Source organism: Pelodiscus sinensis, chromosome 24, assembly GCF_049634645.1.
Source record: "Pelodiscus sinensis isolate JC-2024 chromosome 24, ASM4963464v1, whole genome shotgun sequence".
NCBI lineage: Eukaryota > Metazoa > Chordata > Testudines > Trionychidae > Pelodiscus > Pelodiscus sinensis.
In genome coordinates, this window is record NC_134734.1 from 19637589 (window position 1) to 19657906 (window position 20318).

Consider the following 20318-nt stretch of genomic DNA (forward strand, 5'->3'; position numbering starts at 1 on the left):
CACAGTCAAGGCGGCAGAGACGGGGCCTTCCCTTCCTCAGAACAGCGGGAAACGGAACATCAGCAGAGGAAGAGATACTGATGTGACAGGGAGAGGTTTGCAGGGGAGTTTTATAGCCGGGGCGGGGAACCTTTTTGGGTTGGGCGGGGGGAGGGGAGCTGACCCACTGAAAAATCAGTCGGGGGCTGTGCACAAACACAAGTGAGAAGCAACAAGAAACCCTCAACAAAATACCTCAGGTAACCCATTAATCTTAATGTTACAATCTGCATAACTTATTTTGGGGTATGTATCATTCTTGTAGGTAAGGTTAGAGATATGGGAGAGGAAATGGTTGATGGTTTTCAATGTGCAAAGGAAAGCCATCAAGGGTGTTTCCCTCAGGGTACGTCTACACGGCAAGCTTCTTTCGGAAGAAAGCGTCCACACAGCAAAAGCCCAACGAAAAAGCGAGGTGCTTTTTCAAAAGAGCGTCTGCATTGATTGGACGCTCTCTTGCATTTACGTTTTGATTAGTCTGGACAGAGTGACCACCAGGACACCTGTGTTATTTCCGGGAGGCCTCAAAAGAACTCCCTCTTCTGCGTCCACACACGTCTTTTTCCAAAAAAGCTTTTTCAGAAAAAGGCTTCTTCCTTCTAGAATGAGGTTTACCGCCGTCGGAAAAACCCCTCTGTTCTTTCGACTTTCTGTCGAAAGAACGCAATAGCAGTGTGGACGTAAGTATTGTTTTCCTGGAAAAACGGTTGTTTTTCTGGAAAAACACTGCAGTGTAGACGCACCCTCTATGTATGGGTGATCACCTGTCGAAAGCCTCCTTTGTCCTTTCAGTCTTAGCAATGACTGGTCTTAAGAAGCCATGGGACCATCCTAACAGGCAGGGTCTGACCAGGTAATTTTCCATGGAAAGGTGGAATGTAGGGACAATGAATTTTTGCTGAAAAAGGAGGCTATTTAGCAGTGTTTCTTAAACTGTGTTCCGCAGCACACCGGTGTGTCCCGAGGCAGTCTGAGGTGTGCCACGGAGAACAGAATTCAAAATGGCCACCCTTAAAGGGGCAGGAGACCTTTTTTTTTTTGTTCAATAACTTGCCCTGACCCTTTTTTCTCAATAATTTCCCTCCCAATTTTTTTTGTGGGGGGGCTCAACAAAAAATACTTGGTGGTCCTCATAAAAACAATTAGGCTGTGACTAGACTGGCAAGTTTTCCCGCAAAATCATCTGATTTTGCGGAAAAACTTGCCAGCTGTCTACACTGGCCGCTTGAATTTCTGGAAAAGCACTGACGATCTCATGTAAAATCATCAGTGCTTTTCCGGAAATACTATGCTGCTCCCGTTCGGGCAAAAGTACTGTTTTCCGCAAAAAAGCCCCGATGGCTAAAATGGCGATAGGGGCTTTTTTGCGGAAAATTGCGTCTAGATTGGCCACGGACGCTTTTCCGCAAAAAGTGCTTTTGCGGAAAAGCATCCTGCCAATCTAGATGTGATTTTTCCGAAAATGCTTTTAACGGAAAACTTTTCCGTTAAAAGCATTTTTGGAAAATCATGCCAGTGTAGACGTAGCCTTATTGTTTGATGTTCCTCAGTCTTAAAAAGTTTCAGAAACACTGCTATTTAGGGTGCAAAGTTTTCAGGCCCTTGGTCTTTGGCTGGCATGCCACTCCCAAGAGAATGAATCAGAGACCCCAGAAAAAAGGCCTTCACTGGCTTGGAGGTTTAGCTGAAATAAGAATAGTTTTACGGAAAGTTTGCACTGAACTTTTAAGCTACGTCTACACTGTCTCTTTTGCCAGCAGAGTATACTAATGAAGTGCTTATTAGCAACTTCTTGTACTTCATTTGCCTATTCTCTGCCCGAGGCTGTTGGCGCAACAGGGTTTTTTTGTGCAAAAAGGAGCAGTGTTTTGCGCCAAAAAAACCTTTTGCGCAAGACCTGTATACCTCCTTTTTTGAGGCATAAGGATCTTGAGCAAAAGGGGAGTTTTGCACAAAATGGATCCTTCTACACTGCTTGTTTTTGCGCAAAAACCTCTTGCACAAAAAGCATTGGAAGAGAATATGCAAATGAAGCACGAGAAGTTGCTAATGAGCGCTTCATTTGCATTGCCTCTTCCACAAAGACGAGGCAGTGTAGATGTAGCCTTAGTGTTTTAGAACTGGCCGTGTGTTTTCTGTTCTTTTAAATTTGTAATTCACTTTGCTCTGCCTGTTTTCACTTGCGACCACTTACAGTCCACTGCTTGTACTTAATCACTTGTATTTACTATCAAGCCCAGTGTAAATCATTGTTCTCTGGTGTGTGCATCCTCCTTTCATTGTTAAAGGGCGCTTGTCTGAATGATTTCTTTGGGGTTCTGATCCCATTTGGGGAAAGGGCTTCCTAGTAGCTAGGCCTGAAACTGCCTTCCCCGCAGACCTGGAGAGGTTCAGTGTCTGCATTGCTCTTCCGGGGGCTATCTCAGCTCTGGGCCTTGGCTGGGGGGGCACCAAGAAATCTGACCCAGCAGGTCTGGGTGGTGAGAAGTTCCAGAGACAAGGAGGTGAGTGTCAGTGGCTTTGGCAGCATCCCGGGAAGCAGCTCCGAGGGGTTTTCTGTGACCACCCCCCTTCACACTATGTTCCTGATTAACCATACGTGGCACTTTGCACAGCACAAGGCGCTCTAAGCTCCCTTTATAGCAGGGCAGAGCAGCATTAGCCTCACTGCACAGAGAGGGAAACTGAGGCACGTGTGTGGGGAAGGGGGTGACAGGCTCACCACAAGTCACTGGCAAAACTTTGGACTAGAGATCACGTTGTAATTGCCAGGGCTCATAGCATCACAGAAGATGAGGTTTGGAAGAGTCGTCAGGAGAGTCTCTAGTTCAAGCCCATGCACAAAGCAGGACCAACCCCAACTAACCCATCCCAGCTAGGGCTTCGTCCTGTTCTAATCACCAAACACACTCCCTCCCAGAGAGACGCCCAAATCCTTCCTTCACCACCACGTGCCAGCAAGGCGAATCCGTTTCAGCGAATGTGCCCAAACCCATCCACCCTCCCGGGAAACGTTTGCCAGGATTCCTTTGCCAGGACACCCACAGCGAAAGACACAGAGAAAGAGAAATTCCCTGCTATGGAAACCCCTTCCCCCTGGTTTAATCGGGCCTTTCCCAATCCTGCCGCATCCTGGAATCCTCATCACACCAGCCCCCTGCTTGTCTGGTCTGGTAAGATGATAAAAATACTTTCAGGGATATAGATTCTGGCCTCTCTCCTTTAGCTACAAACGCTGCCCCAGTTTATGGCTCCGCGTGTTCCCAGTGAACTGTGACGATTCTCACGCCCCCAGCTGAAGAAATTTTCCACACAGCTGGCTCAGGAAAGGATTAGAAAGGGCCCAAACCCCAGGTGGTTCAGAGCGGGAAACTGAGGCACATGGGCTGGGGGTGTGACAGGGGATGAGATTTTGGTGTCTTGTTCATCCAAAATCTTGGGCAAGTCACCAGGACTCCATTGATGCCCAGGAGTGACAGTGTTACCTGGCCCTATTCCCACCCAGAAAACAACCCTGAGTGTTTCCACTGTCTGTGAGTGATTTAAAAACAAGCAAGGAAAAAGGAAGAGTCAAACGAAGAGGGAGAAAACACTCCGTGAAACCGAGCTGAGAGGACGTGAGTACTCCAAGCCCTGAGGACTAGAATTGACATGAGGAGGAGTCAATGGATAAAGCAGCTCACAGGCGGAGGATGGGTGGGAGGAAAAGGAAAAAAATAAAAGAAAGCGCTTGGCTGGAAAGGAGGGGATTGTTCAGCCAAACTCTGCAAGTTCGATCAATCGTCATCACACTTTCAGTTGTTGTGCAGCACGGCTGACAGAGCTACAGAGGAACAGAGTCACGTCCTAGATCCTCAAAGATACCTGGCGCCAGGGTGTATGCGCAAAATTAACTTTACTAGTGTGAGATGTCCCGTTATGTGCCTCAGTTTCCCAACTGTAAAACAGAGACAATAGCCCTCCTGGACCAGATAAATGGATGAAAAAGCGTGAGGCACTGTGAAGACAGTTCTTGAGCTAGATCAGTGTGTTTTTGGTGTATCTCCCTTCCAAGCCAGCGGCTTTTGACTTCCCAGCATGCATCACGGTTTGTTTCATTTAAAAAAAGCCAGTCCTTACTTAGACAGCAGATATGTTGGTAACCCTTTGGAATCTGGGCATTTGCCTGGGAGCGTTTTATTAGGGTTGATCAAACATTTTCCACCAAAACTCTTTCTGGGCGGGAGAGGGGGTGGCGTGGTTGGAAAATGGAGTTTTTGACTCAACCAAAATGTGTATGAAATGTGTCTGATTTCCTTGACAGCTTTTTTTTTTTTTCAGTCAGAAAACTGAAAAATTTGGGTTGGAAACCAAAAGACTTTTTAAAAAAAAAAAAATGTTGGTCGAATATTTTAAGTTTTTCTCTCTCCACAGAAGTCAACATGTTCCACTGGAAGTTTTGACAAACTGACAGGACAGATTTGGGGGGGTTGTGAACATTTCCCACGGAGGGTCCCTCCCCCTCCTTTTTTCAACAAGCGCTACATGTTCCAGCCCAGTCTCACACTCTAAGGGGGATCAACGTTTGGGGGAAGAGTTCCAAACCGGAGTGGGTTGACTGCCCTTTCTGGCCTCAATGGAAGTTCTGTCGCGGAGTGGAGGCTCTCATGGCTGCTCAGAGCAGGACCAGCAATGTTAAGCCCCAAATTTAGCCCAGGAGGGAAACCAGGTAAGATCTGGAGGGATTTGTTTTGTCCATGAGCTGGACCGTTAGCCAAAGAATGCGGAGTTGGAGACACATTTTCTTGGGGGTGAGAGAGGTGTGGTCATGTGCAGAGGAGTGGCAGTCCTAGATGCTTTTCATAGGGACAGTCTCGCTTTAGCTTACCGGCACATGCTATCTTTCCAGGTTTTTTTTGGAGTGAGGACCGCCTAGGTCAAATGATTCTATATTCGGGTCACTAACCTTCTCCAGTGATCCCAGGAGGGACAGCAAAATTAAGAACATAAGAATGGCCATCCTAGGTCAGATGAAAGGTCCATGTAGCCCAGTATCCTGTCTTCTGAAACTGACCAATGCCAGGTGCCCCAGACGGTATGAACAGAACAGGGAATCATTAAGTGATCCTTCCCTGTTGCCCATCCCCAGCTTCTGATAGAGAAAAGGACACCGCCCCGGCCCATCCTAGCTAATAGCCATTGATGGACTGAACTTCCAGGGAATTACCTAATTGTTTATTAATCCCTGTTATAGTTTTAGCCGTCACAACATCCTTCGGCAAGGAGTTCCACAAGTGAATGTGGGTTGTGTGAAGAAACGCTTCCCTTTTTGTTTGTTTCAAGGCAATCGGAGCAACCACGCAGCTGTTAGAGCACTGGAAAGAGCTGAGCTTTAACGAGAAAGCTGGTCTAACCTTCACAATCATATCATTCCCCCTTGTTGCAGCTAAGAGAGAGGACTTGATTACCTACAGCCTGTGCTCTCTTTGGCATCTCTTGCTGAGATGGGCAGCCCAGAGGGGCTGTGTCTGTCCATCCAGTGGGAACGGCTCGGTGACCCGGCCCCTCAGCTAATGGACAGCGAGTTTGAGATGTCCTTTGAGCTCATAGGCATGCTGAATATTGATGCTGGATCCCAGCTCAGCAGGGAGATGGCCGCAGTGGCAAGACTCCAGACACCCACGTGGCAAGACTCCAAACACCCACGGACGATTGTTAGCCAGCCACTCCACTCCCATCTGCTCCAGCCCCCCCTGTATGGCGCTTGTTTCCTGTTCTCAGATGACCTTCGTGTCAAATAATTATGCCGCCCAGTCCCTGCCATTGGCATAACAGTTGGATTTCCTGAGCGCAGAAGATTTTTATTTTTTTTCCTCCTTCTTCTGTGAGTCATTTTCAAGCAGCAGGCGAGTCAGGGCTGCTTGGAATTTCCTTTTATTTGGTTAAACAGTCGATGGGCGCTTGGGGAAATCAGAGCTACAGGTCAGGCTCCTTCCTCCCCGGCTCCCGGGCATGGCTGCAGTACAGATGCTAGAATTAAAGCCAGGGGAGCCCCCTCAGTTTCAGCGCAGAGTGTCTGATTTTGATTCCCTTTGGGAACTTTGAGACCAGACCGTGCAGTGCAGAGGGCTTATCCAGTCTCTCCCAGCTCTGAATGCTCGCCATGGTCAAGAGGCAGCATTGTGTAGTGGTTAGAGCATTGGGCAATGACTCAGCTTGCAGGCCCAACTCTGCCACTGACCTTGGGAAAGTCACTTCCCTTCTCCCTGCCTCAGTTTCCCTTCCCATCCTTTGCCTGTCTCATCTGTCTAGATCAGTGGTCTCCAAACTTACCCCATCCCTGCCCCGGCTGGAGCCAGGGTCAGCATGGACAAGACTTGGGGGTGGGTCTGAGGCCAGAAGGGGGGCTGGGGAAAAAGCCACTGCTAGGGGCTGGGACCAGGAGTCAGGGATGTGGTTATGGGTGGGACCAGAGTATAGCTGAGGATGAGGCGGGGCTAGGCGGCAACCCCTCTCCACCTCCTCTGGGGGTTGGCCCAGGCCTGGCCTCTGACTGGTATGAAAAGAGTGAATAAGGAAAAGTTATTTACTTATTCCCACAATATAAGAACTAGGGGTCACCAAATGAAATTCATAGGCAGCAGGTTTAAAACAAACAAACAGAAGTTTTTCTTCACGCAGAAAATAGTCAACCTGTGGAACTCCTTGCCAGAGGATGCGGTGAAGGCTAGAACTTTAACAGGATTCAAAAAAGAGCTAGATAGATTCATGGAGGTTAGGTCCCTCAGTGGCTATTAGCCAGGCCTCTATTTCTCTGGAGTTGGGTGACAGAGGAGGGATCATGTGAGGATTCCCTGTTGTGATCCCTCCCTTTGGGGGCACCTGGCATTGGCCACTGTCGGCAGACGGGATACTGGGCTGGCTGGACCTTTGGGCTGACCCAGTGCGGCTGTTCTTATGTTCTCTGAAGGTTCCTCTCGGTACAGGGGATGTAGCCAAAATATGATGGTTGCATGATGTATACCTATGAGGGGGAACCTGGGCTAGCGAGCGGGCCACACGCGTGGCCCCCTGGCATCTCAGGGGGCTGCACGATTGTCGGAACCAAGACGGTCTCCCAGGACAGGGCAGTTTCGCTCACTGTGCTCGCATGCCTAGAATGTGCGGGGGGGGGGGGGGGCGACGGAACCGTAGCTGCGCTAGGATTGGCTGCAGAAAGCGCGCACAGTCAGTGTGGTGCGCAATACGCCCACCCCTCCCTTCACCTGCCCTGGCTTCACGTGCCTGCGTGCCACTTTAGTAACACAGGGAGGAAAAAAACCGATGCGGACGAAAACCAGCGGAATCTAGCGACGCTGTGCGTGGGCACCGACAAACAAAACGTCTCGTGGGCCACACACAGAGCCCTGAGGAGTCGCTTGCAGCCCCTGGTCCCCTGGTTGCCCGTCACTGATGTATCCGGTATCTTAGGTGTAAGGTAGAAGTAGAATACAGAACGTAGAATGTTTGGGATCATGGGATATGTTTCGCTGGGTCCTGCCAGCCGTCCCCTTTCCTAGTAGTCGAAAGGAACAGCTGTTTGTCGGCTCGCCGCTAGTCTGGACGTTCCCCCTGTCGACATCAAAGCCCTTTGTCGGCAGCCCCGGTAAACCTCATTCCACGAGGAATAACAGGGCTGCTGACAAAGGGCTTTGATGTCGACAGGGGGAACGTCCAGACTAGCGGCGAGCCGACAAACAGCTGATCAGCTGTTTGTCGGCTCAGCGCGGCAGCCATGTAAATGTAAATGAAGCCGCGATCATTTAAATCGCGGCTTCATTTGCCTTTGCTGATCTGTCTAATCTACATGCCTCTGCCGACAGAGGCATGTAGTCTAGACACAGCCAGAATGTGCTGTAGTACTCCTGTGTTACAAAGAAGTAGTGTAATTCTGGTTAGTGTGCATGGGCGGCGGGATAATCCAGGCAAGGGTAGGTGTTGCCTTCCCAAAATTGCCTACACTGCAAAGCTGCCTGGGACGGGCTGGGGCCGTGCCGCATGGCAGCCCAGTAGCCAGGGAAGGCCATGTGGCAGCTCCAGCCATCAGCTGGGGTTGGGTGGGGGTTGGTTCAAGGAGGGGGCGGGGAGGTTGTTGAAGGAGCATGGTCTTGGGGGATGGGACAAGGCCTCAGGTTGAAGGGGCAGGCCTTCGGCTTGCCTTCCACAGCTGGGCTTTCACCGCCGCCCATGTTTGCGTGAGTGAAGGTTGTGTGCCTAGAAAGAGGAAAGTGTGGAGGTCATTGCCAGATCCAGATGGTCAAGGGAGGAGGGAGAGGCGTAGCTGCGCCCATTGTACCTGATGATGATAGAGGGGCCAATCGACAACCCCGAAGATGAGGCATGCACGCCCGAAAACAGAACAAGATAACACGACCTAATCGAAACCCGAATGTGGGGACTCCCAAAGTCTGTCGTCGGAAATGCTGATGGAGGTGGACGATGAGCGAAATCTTGAGATAAACACTCACTAAGGAATAATTGATTGCAACACGATGAAGCAAAACCCACAGACTTGCAGGGGGAAGAGCTACTCTCCAGATGGTGTGTTTTGCCATGGAAATTTGGATTCACCCTGCAAAGCCTCGTAGCATCAGATCGCGACCAACAGAACCTGGCTCTTCCACTAGCCGGCCACTAGATTGGTCCAAACGACAGTCTGGTAACTTGGTAACTATAACAACATTAGAACAACGTGTGTGTGTGTGTGTGTGTGTGTGTGTGGCATGTGCATGAATGAATGATATTCTGCTTTTCATGTAGGCTACATCTACACTGGCGCGTTCTCACGCAAAAACTCTTTTGCGGAAGATTTCTTCTGCAAAAACTCTTCCAGAAGAGAGCGTCTACACTGGCATGTGCTTTTGCCCAAAAGCATCCATGCCAGTGTAGATGCTCTCTTGTGCACGAAAGCTCTGATGGCCATTTTAACCATCGGGCTTTCTTGTGCAAGAAATTCATGTTGCCTGTCACCACTGGCCTCTTGCGCAAGAACAGTTGCTCAAGAGGGCTTATTCCTTGAGCGAGAGCATCATAGTTCTTGCGCAAGAAGCCCTGATTTCATACAGTAGAACGTCAATTTACTTGCGCAAGAACACATGGCCAGTGTAGACAGGCAGCACGTTTTTTGCGCAAGAGTGGCCGCTTTTGCGCAAGATCGCTCCAGTGTAGACACAGCCGTAGTGTTTTCAATGAACATAGCATGTTGCCTTTTCACTTAAAAAAGATCCTGCCTGTTTCTTATAAGCATAATAGGGGCATGTCACATTTGGGGAGCTCTGGTTTAGACTGTAAATTCTGTGCGGACACGAGGCACTTTGGGGAATGCACATAAGTAATATTAGGTCTCTCCTTCCACAGGAAGCAGAACTATCTCAGACAGGAGTTACACTGGTTTTCCAGTCATGGCCTGAAAGTGGATTCAGATTGGGAATGCAGCTTATGAAAAGCACATGCAACTACTGCTTCACCTCACCTCCGTCCATCTCACAAGCCCCTGGACAATTCTCACAAAGGCCTGCCCCCTGGAACTGCTGTGGCAGGTGTAATGTTTTCAACACTCACCATTTCTCCCCTCCGGCCTCGTGTTGCAGGACTTTGTAACCGAATTGGGCCTCCGGTGGGCCCTGGAAGATCCGGGGTTTCTTCACATCAATGTTGAAAGACCTGCATAGCCCTAGAGAGACACAGAGCAGACAGTGTTAGTCTAATTCAAAGACCTCCACAGTTGGAGGTATCTGTAAAGACTTAGAGCAGTCTTTTTTTTTAAGACCAAGGAACACCAATTTTTCTATGAGGGTGTGACGTAGTGGGGGTACCTGGCTGGTTTCTATGCTGCTGGCTCTGGGGTAACCCCCACTGCTGCCGTGGGTACCAGGACCCAGCAAAACAGGATGAGTCACTATGCAAACCAGTATAGCCAGACACCCCCCATGGAGAGGAACAAAGGAAGGTGGATGCTGTCCTGGCTGGGGGGCAGGGCTGGAAGAGAGTTAGTGAGTTGCTGTCTGAGAGCATGGAGGAGGCAGCCTAGGGAAAGGGGCTGGAGTTTAGGGGCCCAGTCTCCCCCATCTCAAGGGGGCCTGAGGCATCCTAGCCCAGCTCTGTGACCAGATTCCATCTGTGCTGTGCTGTATCCTGGAGAGGCAATAAACTTCCTCTATTCCACCGGCTGGTGCAGTCTGTTTGTGCCATTTCGGGGTGCAGGAGACGGGGGACCCCCAACCCGCCGTCACAGAGGGATGCCAAGGATTTTTTGTTAAGCAAAAAAAAAAAAAAAACAAGGTCAGGGGAGGAGGGGGAAGGATTGGGGGGAAAGTTATTGAGCCAAAAAAAAAAGTCACCTGCCCCTTTAAGGGCAGCCATTTTGAATTCTGTTGTCCTCCGTGGCACACCTCTGACTGCCTCGCGGCACACCAGTATACTATGGAGCATAGTTTAAGAAACACCGATTTTGAGGTACCGACAAAACTCTCAATCGTTCTCCGGAATCTCAGCTTTCAAGAATCAAGTCTCCAGCTGTTATAACTGACAAGAAAAACTTAAAATATGATGCAAATCGTAAATTAGCTGAAAACTGTATTTTGTGCAGCACGGAAACGACCTGCAAATTCGGCAAATAGCGTGAGCTGAAAAAGGAAACAAAACCAAACATTTCAGACACATTTCATTTCAGAAGATCATTTGGAATTGACTCTGGAATGTTTCATGTAGCCCAAACAGGATGTTTGCGGGGGCTTTTGTTGTTGTTGTTATTTAGAGGAGAAAAAAATGGAAAAATTCCGTTTCAAGTAGGAAGTGACTACATTTGGCGAGGGATTTTTCAGTGGTGGCTGAAGATGACGCTGCATGAGTTACATGTGGGGCATATTTTTTTGTCAATGTGTTGCCCTTTTTGCCTTTCAAAGCAGATCTAATGGGAGCAGAATCAGTCAATGACTTTCCTTCCATGTACATTTTTTCATGCAATTGTTTAGTGAAATTCAGTGCAATGACCTAGAAACCAGAAAGTTTTGGTTACTTGGTTGCTTTAGTATTCCTGATCAAAACCCCACTGCAGCAGGACTCCACATGAGAAGAAACACAAACAAAACAACCACAACAAAACCCTGTGTTTTTTAATCCTAGTGTAGACAGGACACAGACAGTTTTAACTAGTCAGTGTTTCTCAACCAGTGGTACTAGTACCTTTACGGGTACTTGAGAGAAGTCTGGGTGGTACGTCCTCACAACTGAAATTTGGAGAAAACTGAATTTTTGTTTTAAGTTTTACAATGTTTTATTATTTTTGTACTTTTTACATCCCAAAAGTTCATCGCCCGCCCGGCGACTATTAAGTTGATTAAACAAATGTGTTGCAACGGGAGAGAAAAATGTTGTGTCTGACAACTGTAGGTACTGGGGATACTTACAATTTTTTTTAAAGGGGTACTTTATCAGAAAGGGTTGAGAAACACTGAACAAGTCAATTCCTGCAGCCAGCTGACAAATGTTGAAGCTACAATGGTCCCATCCACATCAGAATGTTAACGTAGTGAAACCCCATCTTTATCTCAGCAAAGAACAAGCGGGAGTAAAATGATTCCTGTCCTACAATACTAGGAGTCTAAATAGGCAAGAGAAAAAACGTGGGGGGGGGGGGGGGGGAGGAAACTGAGGCCCAAAGAAGCAAAGGCCCTGATCCTCCAAGATAACTCCGTTGGGAATTAGGTGGCTAAATATCTTTGAGACTCTGGGCACAAGTGACGTGTCCAAAGTTGACTCTCCAGCATCTCCAAAATTATATGCTCACAATAAATCCATCTGGTCTGCTGGATGCAGGAATCTGGGGGAGATTCTAGGGACCCGAGTGTGCCAGGGCCAGGGTTAGGGTAGTCGATCACAGGGGTCCCTTCTGGACTCAGAATCTACGACTCTTATATCATGAACTGCTGGGAGAATGGAAAGATTTGTGCACCCTGCAACCAGGTGCTAAAATACCCACGCCCCCAGCCAGGCAGCCAAAGCCCTCAAAGAAATGTTCAGACTCTTCCCAGCTTGGGTTGCTTCAGGTTACTGGCCCCAGGGAGGACACGCAAACAGCAGCTGGCAACACACACGGCCTAGGCTGAGTTTGTGCTGACAATTCCCTCCCCCCCAGCCACAGGAAACGTCCTTTCCCGGCCAGTTGGCAGAGCGCACTCCGCGGCTGCCCCCATCGCTGGTGCTTTTGCTTGGCGGCGGGCGAAGGTTTCGAAAAGGGGCCTGTTTTGGGCAGCCGGCCCGAGAGGCCTTCCCTAGGGCGAGGGCTCGGGGCTTGCCAAACGCCTGCCTTCTTCGGGGGTTGCGCTGAATCCTGGAAAGCAGGCCCAGGCTTGGCCCCGGCCTACCCAGCGATGGCAGGGCACCAGAATGCTAAGCAGAGACTTGTGTTTGGACTCCCTGCCGGTGACACAGATTCCCAGGCTGGAAAGGACAACTGTGAGATCCAGCCAGCCCGCCCCTGCCCCCATAATGGTCAGTGGAGAGACCTCTGGAGCTAGTAGGACACAAAGGGTCAGGCCAGGGGCGTGAAATACACAGGTATTTACACACACCAACCCTGGGAAGCATTAGCCTTTAAAGTGTAGACAGGGAAACTGAGGCACAGAAGGGCAGGGGAAGTGATTTACTCCAGGTCACACAAAGCTTGCCGTGGAGCTGAGACCAACACCCGCCGACGTGCCCTAGCCCTGTGATTGTTACTCTGCTAGGGTATGTCTACACTACCCCGCTAGTTCGAACTAGGGGGGTAATGTAGGCATACCGCACTTGCAAATGAAGCCCGGGATTTGAATTTCCTGGGCTTCATTTGCATAAGCGGGGAGCCGCCATTTTTAAATCCCCGCTTGTTCGAACCCCATGTAGCGCGGCTACACGGGGCTCGAACTAGGTAGTTCGGACTAGGTTCCTATTCCGAACTACCGGTACACCTCAAAAGCAAAGTGTTTCTTAAAGGGGCCATGCTGCTTAACAACTCTCTGGGTCCCTTTGTTTTGTTTTGTTTTTTTGTTCAGTATTTTTTCAGAAACCATCTGACAACCCTACTGCCTGGGCATGGATTGGCGTGACAGGGTATGCATATGCCGCACTGGGCCAGGATGGATTAATGCCCTGTGAGCGGAGGAAGTCCCGCCCAGCCACACTGGGCATGCTCCAATGGCTGAGTTAGTATAAAAGGGAACAGCTCATCTCAGTCTGGGTTGGACACTGGAGAGGAAGAACCGAGTAGAGGAGCTCCAGAGGTGGACCAGCCAGAAGCCCAGACAGCGGGAGATGGAGACTATATCGAGCCTCCAGACTCAGGAGGGGACTGGTGCTGTGGAGCCCGATGACCCCGAAACTATGTGGATCACCCCAGCGCCAGAACTGTAAGGAAGTGACCCAGGGATAGTGTGCGAGTGGTATCTCCAGCTCGCATGAGCGCTGCGTGTTGCAGTGGAATTCCTCGCTGAGTGGGATCGCCCCCCCCCGCCACTGATAGGGTCCCAACCTCCTGAGATTCCAGCCATTAGGCTGTGCTTCCCTGACCCCTAGGGGCTGTGTTATGGTCTCTGGCCATTGGGCCGTGCTGCCCTGCAACTCAAGGGCTACTTTGTCGACTCTGGCCATTAGGCCGTGCGACTCAAGGACTAATTTACAGACTGTGGCCATGGGGCCACACTGCCTCGAGACGGGGCATACTTAGGACACGACAATCGGAGACACAAACCATGGGGAGTGGACCTGATAATTCAGGAGCATAGTCAGCACGGCCGTGTCCGGAGGCCCTTTGCCTGCAAAGCCTACAAGAGAACAGCAGAATCTGACAGTCTCCAATGAAATCCCTTTTCTACCATTCAAACTAGGCCCGGTCAACAAAAACGTAGATTCAGCCCGTTTTCCATTGCAAAAAGCAGTTTTGGCAAAATATTGCATGGGACCGTGTTAATTTTGAAGACATTTTTCACTGGGAAGCTGTGGATAATCAATCAAAAAGGCCCTCTCTAAATGCCACGTTTTGCTTTCTCTTCACATTTCAACTATATTTCAGATTGTTTCGTTCTGAAGGGTGGAACAGAAAAGTCAAAGCAAAAAGCAGCCACGCTCATGGGGCAAAACATTGGAATAATCCCAAACGGAAATTTCAGAATGATGGTTTCAAGGGACCTTTTAGATTTCCACTCCCGTGGGAACAATTACAACAATGTTTCTACCCGTCCGCATTTCTCAGGGTTCAGCAATTCAGGTCCCTAGTGGGGTTGCCAGATACTATCACAAAAAATACCGAACATGGCCAGAAAAAAATTGTTGAGCAAAAAAAGAACGAAGTTGTTGAGCAAAAAACACACTAGTCAATGCGCCTTTAAATCCCCCCCACTCTCCGCACCCCCGCCAAATGTGGCAAGGGAAGAATGTTCCAAGAGGCCTTCTGTCCAAGAAAAAACAGAAAATACTGGACATTTTACATGTCTGGTATTTTCCGGGTTTTGTTTAACTACCTGACAGAGGCCACAAATACTGGACTGTCCAGGCCAATACCGGACATCTGGCAACCCTAGTCCCCAGCCAGCTCTTATAATAAGTCAGTTCAAGTCGTGGAAGCTGTTCTCAAGTTGGCGCAAAGAGATGCTGTGTTGCTTGACTCCTTGCATGGGACATGCGAGATACTCTGGCTCTTCTAATGTCCAAGACGACTGTGGCACATTTTAGAAATATGGGATCAGCCCTTGTGAGCTGGGCTTGTGCTAGCAAGAGTGATCATTTGATCCCATCTCCTTAAACGCCTTGCAGTTTCAGGGTTCCTCCCTGCGTTGCAGATCCTCAGTGTTGCTTTGCATCACATCCCAGTTCCGAAGCACTTTACGAATCTCAATTTATCCTCATGTTCGTGTAGGGAAAAATCAGCCCTGCCTTTCTACCGCTGCACCGCAAAGGGAAAAAATGCATCCAGAGGTCAAGGTGGGGTCACCCTTTTAAATGGCTTTTATTAATTTTCCCACAGTCTAATCAACTGTGTGAAATGGAAGAAAATGAAAAGTTTTACGTTAAAAACAACATGTCACTGGAAAACAAGTTGGGCAGTAAAAGCAGGTGTGAAAAAACACCTGATCAGAATCATATTATCAATGGAGCAAAGACACTGGAGTGACGCATAAAAGTGCTTCATGTGTATTCATGGAAGTATCGTATTTGGGAAGGGGCGTCGCAATAGTGAACGTAGCAACTAACGGCAAAAAAAGAAAAGAACGATTGCCTCGCGATCCATTTTTATTCTAGTTTCATTTTTATTTTCCTGCCTTTAAAAATAATATCGTAAATGCCCTCGCAGCCTCTTTCTCTGATTCAATAGACCGCTCTGCCCCACCTTGGGGAACAAGGACCCAGAAGCCTTTTAATCCACTGCATGACTAGACCATTTTAATAAAACAGCTTCAAACCCAATCCAGGTGGCTGAGGAAAGGAAACTGACCGCAAACCATCAGGTGGAAGTGACTGAATGAACTGCACCAGCCAAAACTGAGCAAAGGGCGAAAACAGGAGCCATGAAAACAGCAGCGGAGCATGAAAAGGGTTCGGCGCTTTCTGATTCACTCCTGGGTGAAATCCAGGGAGGGTGCATTATTGTGATATAGACAGGGCCTGGTTTCATGTACACCGAAGGCGGGAGGTGGGAGAGACTGTAATTAACATTAGTTTTAAGGTTGCTTTGCACTGTCAGGGTGTGACGGCACATTGGGGTTCCCCCATCTCCTGCACCCCCGTAGTGGCACGAACAGACTCCGCCAGCCAGTAGAATAGAGGGAGTTTATTGCTTCTCCAGGATACAGCACAGCACAGATGTAATCTGGTTACAGGGCAGGCCTAGGATGCCTCAGCCCTGTTGAGATGGGGGGAGACTGGGCCCCTAAATCCCAGCCCCTTGCTCAGGCTGCTTCCTCCATGCTACCAGACAGAAACTAAAAAACTCTCTTCCAGCCCTGCCCCCCAGCCAGGTGTTGGTCTCTGCCCTCCTCCCTTTGTCTCCCTCCCTGGGAGGCTGACCCTGGGTTCCTGGGTTAATACACATTTAGGAGAGTCAGTGAAAATCTCCCATCACAGCGCAGGGGGACCCCGGGTCACAGAGCAGACAGCCCCCCCACTACGTCACGGGGTAGCGTCAAAAGGGCCTTGCTATGACTACAAAATCAAGCCCATAATGTAGCCAGCTTTAAGAGCATCTGATGCATTTTGTGCATGGGTGTCAGCGAGGATCCAGACTGGAGGAGTCGTCCTGAAATTATAGTTTCCAAACTGAGATCATAACAACCTCCCTAGCGACAGGCTTCAGCTTGGCAGGGCAGAGCGGGGCAGTTTACTTCCTGCCTCGGGGAGGATGTGTAAGGCGAGGGCGGAGGCCATGTCCCATGCACAGTAACTCCTCTGTCTCGGGAGCCGGCTGTGCCCCAGATTCACAGCAAACCTCAAGAAGAAAACAGAGCAGCAATTACGCAGGGTGTAGTTTGAAAACAGAGCGCCCTCGCCTCGGCCGGCTCACGCGCACACGCAGCAAATTCCTCGCGCGGCTGGCGAGCGAGCCAGCAGCAGCCCCGTGAAGCCAGCTTCGGAGATTAGCCCGCACGGGTATTTTAGGAAACGCAAATGAAAGGGAGAAAAACAGCTCCTTGTCTTGAAATAGTTTGGAGAATTGCTCTGGCCCAGGGCCAAAAGCCTTGTGGGTCCCAGCTCAGAGCTGCCAATTAACCTCGTAGGCTATTGCTCTCTTTAAAGCTGAGTATATTTAAGAGACAGCACCCAGGTCTGGAAGGAATCCACTCCGGGAGTCCTGCAGTGAGTACGCAACACACTAGAGCAGCGGGTCTCAACCGTCTGGGGGCTCAGGATGCATTTGTCAGTGTTTATAGCAGGGATAAACTTAAAAAACAACTAAAAGTCTAGCAGCACCTTATAGACTCACAAACCATGTAGATGGGACCATGAGCTTTCGTGGGCGCAACCCTCTGAAGAAGTGGGCAGTGCCCACGAAAGCTCAGGATCCCATCTACATGGTTTGTGAGTCTTTAAGGTGCTGCCAGGCTATTTGTTGTTTTTTAAGTTTTTCCTGTCCCAGACGAACTCGGCCACCCCCTCTGGAGTTATAGTCGGGATGTCAGACATCAATTGAACAGTCGTGTAACCACATGAAAGCTTATCAGTTCCACAACTATTCGATGGTCCCTGAGGGTGGGGCCGGCAGCCAGTGCACTCCTAGCTCCACTCCCGGGGAGCCCCCTGCCACCCCACACTGCTGCCTCTGTGCAGACCGGCTCCTGCCTGCCACCCTGTCCACGGCGGGGGAGCCAAGTTCTCCCCTGTCTTCTCCCCGCTCCGTGCTGCTGCCTCTGATAGAGACAGCAGTATGGAGGGGCTGTGGAGGCGGCACAGAGAGCTGGAGAAAAGGGGACAGCTGCCCAGGGGCCTGGCAATTCAAAAGGCCCACAGCAACTGAGGCAGCAGTCACGGCCGGAGCCCCCGGCCCTTTAAATCACTGCCAGGCGCACAGCAGTGTTCCATGCGGCTGTGAGGATGGGAGTGGAGTGGAGGGCTGGCTGTCCCAGCACCGCCCCTTTCCTCCTAAGGCCCCGCCCCTTTCCCCCAAAGCCCCGCCCCTTCTTCCCAAAGCCCCGCCCCTTCTTCCCAAAGCCCCGCCCCTTCCAAGAGTGCACTGCTGGGCCTCTCAGGGGCCCATGGAGGCTGTTGGTGCCCTTGGCCATAAACACTGAACAATCTCAGGGTTAGCACCTGGTTGAAATTTGACCAGTGTGGCTGGTTTGGTTTTTTTTTAATGGATTTGCCAGTTGCCAAAAAAATAAAAATAACGTAATGTGCCAAGCTTTTTTGTACCTGTGTCCAGTTCTGGGCACCACATTTCAAGAAAGATTTGGAGAAGATCCAGAGAAGAGTAACAAAAAATGATGAAAAGTCTTAAACATGAGCTATAAGGGATGACAGAAAGTATAGGGCTAGTTTAGTTTAGAAAAGACTGAGAGGGGACCTGAGAGCAGTTTTCAAGTACCTAGAAGGGGTTGCAGGGAGAAAAAATGTTCTCCTTGGCATCTGAGGATAGGACAAGAAGCAATGGGCTTAAATTGCAGCAAGGGAGGTTTAAGTTGGACAGTAGGAAAAACTTCCTAACTGTCAGGGTGGTTAAACACTGGAATAAATTGCCCAGGGAGGTTGTGGAATCTCCATCACTGGCGATATTTAAGAGCAGGTTGGACAGGCATCTATCAGGGATGATCTAGACAGTGCTTGGTCCTGCCATGAGGGCAGGGGACTGGACTCGATGACCTCTCGATAGCCCTTCCAGTTTTAGGGGATTCTAGGAAGATTTGCATTATCATCCCAGTATGCTGAGATAGCCAATGTTTAACATTTCCATGTTCCACTGAAGACGCTTCTGTGTTTCCACTCGGGCAGCGTAAGTACGAAAATGGTGTTATCGATTTTAGCTCTATAGTAACCGCGTAGGTAGCTACACGCAGCAGAGACTGGTCTTTAGCAGAGGGGCGGCAGCAGGAAACCACTCTCGGAGCATTCAGAAGCAGGGAGTGCAGGTTAGGTGTGCAAAGAGCCGGGTATGGTATAAATCTGAAGGTTCTGGCATGGCTTTGCTTGACTAAATTGAGCCTCAGCGTCTACACTTCTGCCGACACCTGAATTAGGCGAGCGTGCCATGTATGTAGCTCCCATGCCACCAACAATGTAGGGCCATCTCTTGAATGCCTTGGAGTGCATTCTGCCCTCAAGTTTGTGAACCTTTATGATTAAATTCAGGTCAGACTTTTCTTTGCAAGCATGAGGGCCAGAAGCTCTGTGTTTTGAAAGAAAAGCCGTGGTTTTCATTGAACCACGTGACTCTAATGGCCGGGGCTTTGGAAAACAGAAATACCGAATACAGCAAGACTGCCCATCTCATGCCTCAGTTTCCCCCCATAAGCACCAGCTCAAGGTATATCTTAGATTGGATTTCCCCCGGGAGGAAAGAAAAGGCGCAGAGGGAAAAGAATTTGTGTCATGGCAGAGTTACATATCTCGCGTAGGACAGAGAGCGGTAGGGAAAACGGGTTGCTTCTAGGCAAAGGAGCATCTAAATCTAAGTCTCTATAAAAGAGCGATCCCAAAATCTATCACAATAAAATTAAGCGCTGGCTACGCCACAAGCAAGTGGCAGGCTTGGGAGCTGTAAAGAAGCCTAAGAAAATCCCCAGGGAGACTCATCTGATTTGCCAAAATATTTCCCTCTTTGAGAAAAAAAAATCCTCAAGGAATTTCTCAAACCACCTCAGCTCATTCCCGCCAATCCCCGGGAGCGAGATGGGGAGGGCAGGATGGGAAGAGTCAAAGCAGTTCCAGATGTGAAGCGATCTGCTCCATTGCTTGCCAGAGGGCGGGGATGCAGGGGTGGGAGGAGGCCAACCTGCTCTTCAAAGATGAGTGGAGCAGGGTAGCCACCCCTCCCCTGAAAAAAAAATTCCCGCTGTCACATTCAGGACAAGCTGGTTTTCATCAAAATCATCATCCTAAAAAAGTCGCCGAAACCTCTGACCGAGTTATGATTTTTCCAACACGACCGCTTAAATGTTACAGTTGCTGCTGCTGCTTTTTCATCCAAAAAAAAAAAAAAAAGAATCAAGTATTTCCCTGCAAAATTTCAATGAAAGAAAGAAAGCAAATGAAAAGTTTGCTCCGCGTTTCCTTACAAAAACCCCAGGGCATTTTCCAAGGGGGTTTCAGCGAGCCCTGTCTGCGAATCTGTCCCGGTGCATCGTTAGAGACTGACGGCAGAGTTGTGGATTGTGTAACACCTGAGCTAGCGTGGACGAGCTCGCTTGGATATCGCTAGCCGATAGGCTGTGTTTTGAGCACAGGCCAGTCACGGGAGCAGCTGCGACCCACACCCCTGCTGGGTGTGGTCAGGGCCGGCCAGAGGCATTCTGGCAATGTGGCGCCGCCCCTGGGCGCACAGCGCGTGCGCGGCCCGGCTACGGCCGCTGGCGCGCAGCCTGGGGCCTGCCCCTGGGGTGCATGACACAAATGCGGCCCAGTTCAGCCTGGCCATGGCTGCTGGCGTGCGCCGGGCCTTCTAGGGCCCCACGGCCGTGGGGGGAAGGGCATTGCTGGCCGGCGCTGCGGGGATGTGGACAGGCTGGCGCTGCAGGAGCTAGGCGTGTGGCGCCTGATGGCAGCTGTAAGGGACGCCGCGCGCCCCTTACAGCTGCCATCAG

The 20318-nt window shown here is 49.9% G+C and overlaps 1 protein-coding gene and 1 long non-coding RNA gene across 4 annotated transcripts in view; one reads left to right on the forward strand and one right to left on the reverse strand.

The window, feature by feature from the left end:
* Positions 1–20318, reverse strand: part of ITGA10 (integrin subunit alpha 10) — an 80320-nt gene that overhangs the window by 50269 nt on the left and 9733 nt on the right. The window contains exon 2 of the mRNA XM_075908365.1: positions 9619–9730. Coding sequence (XP_075764480.1) covers positions 9619–9730 — 112 coding nt within the window. The remainder of the gene's footprint in view (positions 1–9618; positions 9731–20318) is intronic.
* Positions 5–9630, forward strand: LOC142819730 (uncharacterized). 3 transcript variants are annotated; one of them, XR_012897543.1, is made up of 3 exons: positions 5–239; positions 4453–4747; positions 9415–9630. It is a non-coding gene; the product is annotated as an uncharacterized LOC142819730 (long non-coding RNA). The 3 variants fall into 3 exon arrangements; XR_012897542.1 differs by lacking the exon at positions 5–239 and adding an exon at positions 3055–3656; XR_012897541.1 differs by lacking the exon at positions 5–239 and adding an exon at positions 3887–4126.